Source organism: Mus caroli, unplaced genomic scaffold (genome assembly GCF_978045245.1).
Source record: "Mus caroli unplaced genomic scaffold, Mus_caroli_1 scaffold_4, whole genome shotgun sequence".
Lineage (NCBI taxonomy): Eukaryota > Metazoa > Chordata > Mammalia > Rodentia > Muridae > Mus > Mus caroli.
The window spans coordinates 98,200,060-98,206,544 of NW_028227259.1; the positions used below are offsets into that span (position 1 = coordinate 98,200,060).

At 42.7% G+C, this 6,485-nt stretch overlaps 1 protein-coding gene across 1 annotated transcript; it reads right to left on the reverse strand.

Moving 5' to 3' along the window:
- Nucleotides 1-2,778: 2,778 nt before the first annotated feature.
- Nucleotides 2,779-5,426, reverse strand: LOC147005240 (PRAME family member 8-like). Its single transcript, XM_085836247.1, has 3 exons — nucleotides 5,140-5,426; nucleotides 4,109-4,699; nucleotides 2,779-3,346 (listed from the first exon to the last, which is right to left on the reverse strand). The coding sequence occupies exons 1-3, from the start codon at nucleotides 5,424-5,426 to the stop codon at nucleotides 2,779-2,781; spliced, it is 1,446 nt and encodes a 481-aa protein (XP_085692373.1).
- Between the last annotated feature and the right edge of the window lie 1,059 nt (nucleotides 5,427-6,485).

Here is a 6,485-nt window from a genome sequence, read left to right on the forward strand (position 1 = left end):
TTCCCCTCTGAAAAACACCCTCCCACTTCCTGTCGTAGTTTCCCCTTGCTAAGTCTGTGGCTGTCTTCCTTTTCTTTTCTGATTTTATTAATTTGGATTCTTACTCTGTGCCCTTTACTTAGTTTGGCTAAGGGTTTATCCATTTTAGTGCTTTTACTCAAAGAATCAGCTCTTGGTTTTGTTGATTCTTCATATGATTCTCTTTGGTTTTTGTTTGTTTGTTTGTTTGTTTTTGTCTCCGATATTTTCTATATTTACATTTCAAATGTTTTTCCCTTTCCATGTCTCCCTTTTGCAATCCCCCTTTTACATCCCCCTCCCTCTGCCCCTGTGAAGGTGATTCCCCAACCACTCAGAACATGGGGGCTCTGGGTCAATATCTTACAGATGATATGCCCTGATCTACTTTCCATACTTATTTCTTTATTTTTGAGTCATCTGATGTAGACTAACCTAGCCTGCAGGCAATTATGAAGCTGAGGCTAGCCTGAATACTTACCCTGATGCTACCACCCCTGCATCCTGAGAGTGGAGCTTGGACCACCACAGCCAGCAGTGAAAACAGTTTCTGTGGAACTGAATACACTTGTTCTATATTAAGGAGAAATTGGAGAGTATTGCCCTCTTGCCTTCACATGGAAAGAAGTGGGAGGAGTATCAGGAGTACACAGCTGTTTTACTGCAGATGCAGCTCATACATGACAGCCTGTCTCAACAGCAACAAAGAGCCCCAAAGAAGCTAGTAGAGAGAATGATTTTCTGAATGAGGTTATGTTCTGGTCTCTTGGTCACTAAGTGCTCTGCTTACCTGGTTCAGTGTGTCCATCCCTTGACCAAATGGACAAGAACACATTACAGATCTTCCGGCAGTCTCAAAGACTAGCATGTGGGCTAAGGTGACACTGAATATTTTTCTTTTCTCATATAAAGATATTTGTGACATTGGTTTAAAATGATGTATACTGGCATGAGAAATGAGAGAGGAGATTTGTAAATTTGACAAAACCTGATCTGAAGAATAAGTGGCCACCAGATAAAAAAAATCTCCAAGGGACTGCACATCCTCTTAAGTAGACAGAATTATCAGCCAGAAAAGGCTACGAAGTAAGACCCTCTGGAAGTAAATCAGAAATGAAAAACTAAATGAGTTGATCAAAGTCAACCTGAGATGTACCTCAGTGGTTTGATGCTTGCTTGGCATGTATAATGTCTTGGGACTCCATCTCATATAGTGTGAAAAAATTTGAAATTTTCAAACTTGATGGCTCAGCTCAGTGACTAATTACCACCATAGCTCAAGTCTAGTTACTGGTCTTTCTCTTTCCAGACTGTGTAAGCTAAGGATGTGAGGAATTGCTATAGGTAAAGTACTTGGAGGTATACAGTCAAGAGTTTATTTCACATACAGAGAATATTTGGAATTACCTTTAAATTTTCATTCTCAATACTTTCTTGTTTTCATTTGTTTAGTGTGTGTTTATGTGTGTGTGTGTGTGTGTGTGTGTGTGAATGTATGTGTATATTGTAGATTCTTTAGACAGATACCCAGTATGTAGTACTGTTGAGCAATACTAAGGGTCCCAACCACTGTCTTGAAAAGGACTGACAGGAAAATAGACAGAAAGATAGATATTGGTCTAGGATGAAGTCATAGTATTCTTTCAAACATCCAAGGTGCAGGCCTCAAACCAGAGCCCAGAACAAACTGGGCTACTACTCCCCAATTAAGCTCAATGAAAACACCTGAAGCTTCGCACATTCTCTTCACACTGTGGTGGAGGGGAAATACCATTGGAGGCACACAAAACTCAGGCAACTGCTACTGACCAATGTCATTTATTCAATTACTTCATTTTTCTGAAGTCTTTGTGAAATTGTGTGATTTTTGTCTAAGATGTTCTCAATTTTGTGTATACTCAGATTTATTTTACATAATGTGCATGTAAATGCCAGGATCCACAGATGTCTGAAGAAATGGGACTAACACCTGAAGCGTGAGTTGCATCTGCAGTTCTGAAAACAAATTTTGCCCTCTTCTAAAGCAACATGTACTATTAAAACATGATCCATTGCCCTTTGGGGCTCCTGAGCTTTTGTTTGTTGATTTGTTTGTTTTTCTGAAGAGCATGAAAGGAATTTTCTGTGAGCAAACTTCCAGCAGGTTCACAGGTTCCAAGCAACAAGGCCTGTGAAGTTGAGAGGCAGACAGGGAGACAGGGTGAGGGAAAGAAAGAAAGAAGGAGTGTAAGAGACATGGAGATTGTATTTATGACTTCTTTTTTACCACCAGCCAATCAAGATATCCATATGTGAACCACCTTAGCTGATAACTTTATCCACCTACCCAAGATTTTGAATCATGATATGTCTGACTTCCATGTGTTCATTTTGACTCTCAACAGAGGGCAGTTGCTACAGAATGCTTAAAATTAGATACTTTATTCTACTCAGACAACAGGAATAACATCTAAAGAACCCATGTTCTATGCATTCACTTAATAGTACAGTGAAGAACAAAAAGTTTACAAGTCCATGAAAAAGGATCTAGTTAATCTTTCCCGGCAGAGTCCACTCAAGCCACCCAAGTTGTCTTTATCACTGCACAGTCCATCTCTCTGTTCCCCAGGTCAAGCTCAGCCTCCAAGATCCCAGTTATTGTTCATCCTTTTCTTTCCAAGCATCTGTACACTGCCTGAAGTCACAGTCTCTGAGCAACCGACATCAGAGATGTGTCCCAAACTTGTCATTTATTCACATGCAGAAGTTCTGTATCCATGTTCACCTCCAGCAAAAACAAAGTCTGAGTCCCTGGCCATAGACACAGCGCTCGCCACATTTGTGGCATTTACGTGTAGCAAAAGAGAGGCTCTTGGGCTGCCTTATTGCTGTCAGTGTATCCATGAGATCCTGACAGAGCTGGGCGAATCTTTCTACAGAGACATGGCCCAACTCATTATAGCACTCCAGAGGGGCAGGGTATTGTTCCACATTCATCTTGCTCCAGCTGGCTGTGTGCTGTAAAAGGTCCTTCAGGATGGGCATGGAGAAGTCATTGTTGTACAAGTTGATCTTGGTGAGCTGAGAGCATTGTATGAGGGAAGGTAGGAGTGCATTGAGCTGGGAGTCCTTCATCCTACATCCCTGCAAATTCAGAGTCTCAAGAGTGTTCATTACTTTCTCTAAGAGACCTCTCAGAGGCATCACATCCAAAACCTGTAAGACCATACCTTTCATCTCCAGATGTTTTAGCTGAAAGAGACTCTGACAGCAAGAGAAGGAATCCAAGTCTAACTGTGAAATTTGGTAGTGAGTGATGGAGAGGGACTCCAAGGATGTCATCAGGCACCTAGGGATAAATGAGACCAGATGGTTAGTTCAGGCAAATGGTAATGAAGAGCATGGAGTGGGGTTTACACAGTCATAGAAGTGACCAGGTGACCAAGTTCAGTGTGACCAAATGACCATAGATATTATCTGAGATGCTTCCTTTTGAAATCAGCTTAGTCAAGTCAAACCCACACAAAATCAGCGGACTTCAGTCTCAAGCAGAAAACCAGTTTAGCCCCTAAGACACATAGAGGAATTTCCATAGCAAGAGAGTCCTGACAGGATCTAGGGATATTACATGTGGGCTCATTCAAAGCTGCATTTAATCGCAGCATCTGAACTGTCACACTTGCTATCCCTTACAGTTCCATACAATCCCTCACGTCCCTTGTACTCCACAGTACTGGGGCTCAAAACCCTTCACTCATGGGAAAGTAGGGGAAGATAGTAGGCTGTTCCCACAGATCTTAGCACAGAGCTCACCTCCTCACTTTGATGATCTCCCCCATCTCCTAAATACATCCTCATCCCCCTGTTGGCCGTGATTCCAAGAAGAATTACAGTCCCTTCTGACCTGATCTGAGCTACTCCTTACCTCCCTTCAGTCTTCTGCTTCAGGAGTAATTATTTGAGTCTTTGAATCTCACATAACATCCATATTCTAAAGGGTCCCTAAAATTTGTTCCAGGTGGCTAACTGTCAGGCAGGGAACACGAATAATCCTTTAAATGGACAAGAAAAAATGCTCGGCTAGGTAACCCAGCTCTCCCTCCTTGCTTACCTGAAGACCTGATTCATATGGTCTATGAGAAAGTGGACACCACACATGGAGAGATGCTGGAGACAATTGAATTTGGAGAAGATAGAAATGAACTCCTTGACACACATGTCTTCTCTGTCTCCTGTTCTATTGGAAATCTTGAAGACGTTCTTATAGAGGGGTGCCAGGAGAAGTTTGCGAAGATTTCTCATCTGCCCGAAGCAGGGAGCAAAACGGGCCAGATTGAACACATTCCACTCAGTGTTCAGTTCCAATTCCTCTATGTGCTCTGGATGAAAGACGTTCAAAATCTCTAAGACAAAGTTCACGGGCATAGCCCAGATCTTCATGTTTATACAGCACAAATGTAGGGAGTCCTTTCTCTGCTGGGCCCACTTCAAGAAGTATGCTTGTGACTCATCCTGGCGGGGCCTGAGGCACAGGTCAGCTACCACCTTCAGCTGCCTCCTCCGTGCATATCTTGGAAGGACTTTCACTACCGTAGGCTTCTCATCCAAGGGCTCTGAAGAACAGCTACCATCCTCTGCACCAACCCATATGTCCCAGAAGGCATGGTGCACATTCCTCAGGTCCAGAACCTGAAGTTTTCCCCTGCTTGGAGTGAAACATGTCAAATATCAGCAGACATGACTACAGTCAGTCAGCTTTGAGTACCTGACTCTAAACTCAAGTCTCGCCCATCTTGTTATGGTGTAATTACTTTAAACAGAGTGCAATGTGCACGCAAGCATGCTACAGAATCTTTCCCTGAGCTGCATGTGTAGACCTGACCACTTTCCTTCCACTAAGTTACTCTTTATTTCTCCTTAGTCCCAGTAATAGTGGTTGTGGGAAACCAGGGATAGGCTCATTCTAGAGATTACATATAGTAAGCTGTAATCCACTGACAACTGTCCTTAATCCAAGAAGACAATAGCTTCAAGGTTCCTGCACCACTGCTTGATGATCCCATCAGAAGCCATTCTCCCTGACCCCACAATCTCTACTGTGTACCCAATTGCTCCCTTATAGACGACTTGATTATTACTCACCTGGGGTGAGATTCTCTTGTCAGTAGCATGTCTATTCCATCTAGCACAGCCTGCAACGTCTCCAGGTTAGGTGAATTCATCAAAGCCCCCACAGGGAGACAGGGAAAAGTCCAGGCAGCCACCATTGCCTTTATGAGCTTCTTAAGTCTGCAGGCGAAGGCCTCCTTGAACAGTGCTGGGAAGAGCAGAAAAGGCACCTCCTCCAGAGAGGACAAGGCCAAAGCCTCATCTCTCAGCAGAGCCTGCAATGCCAGCTTCTGGAGTGTGGACAGAGTCTGAACACTCATCCTCTTCGGTCTCCAGTCAGAAGGCTCCTTGGGAAGGATTCAGAAAAAAATATACTTTCAAGACAAAGTGTTTAAAACTTCCTCACCATTACATCAACCACTAAGCTTCAGAGTTACTACTCTGAGAGTGACAGAGAAATCATTTAACCTCTTCAACATAAACTGGTGGTGGAAAGGCAGACTCCCAAAACCAGGGTCATTCTATCAAACAAATGAGCACATAATTTTCAAATCAAAATCCTTTTTGTATGACCCTTTCACAAAAACAGTCTTAAAAAAAAAAATCAGAAATCAAACAAAACCAACCAACCAACCAACCAACCAACCAACCAAACATAAATCCTTGTGATGCGGAGCAATATTAATTCCCAGTAAGCAGAATGACTTCAGTGCATTTCTACAATTTTTAGGGTTTCTTGTGTCTGGGAAAAAGATCATGTACACAGAGCAAAGCTATGTGGAAAAGATGAAAAGCAAAGTCTAACGCAATACATATGCATAACTCACAAGTATCACTCCAACAAATGGGTATTGAAGGAGATCAAACATACATGGAACACATGTCTACCATATGAGCCAGCTTCTCTCTCTCTCTCTCTCTCTCTTTCTCTCTCTCTCTCTCTCTCTCTCTCTCTCTCTCTCTCTGTGTGTGTGTGTGTCTCTGTCTCTGTCTCTGTCTCTCTCTCTCTCTCTCTCTCTCTCTCTCACACACACACAAACACACACACACACACACACAAATTCAGTGAAGGGGAATCATGAGGGACAGGTTAGTCAGAATGATCTGATTTCCAGGTTCCCAGGAGCCACATGGCCAGTTCTAAGAGAGTTTGATCAAGATACAGAATCCTTGTCTCCAAAGATTATATGAAGCACACTAGTGAACTATGCAAGCTATCATGGAAATATATCGGTGATGAGGCTAAAAATTCATTTGGAATGAAATTCAAGGTCTTCAACCTGTTCCTCTAAAGGAGTCTAAACTTCTCTACATCAAACTGCATTCCTCCAGGAAACACCAGTACATACCAGTTGAGCACTGCAGATAGGTCTCCAAGT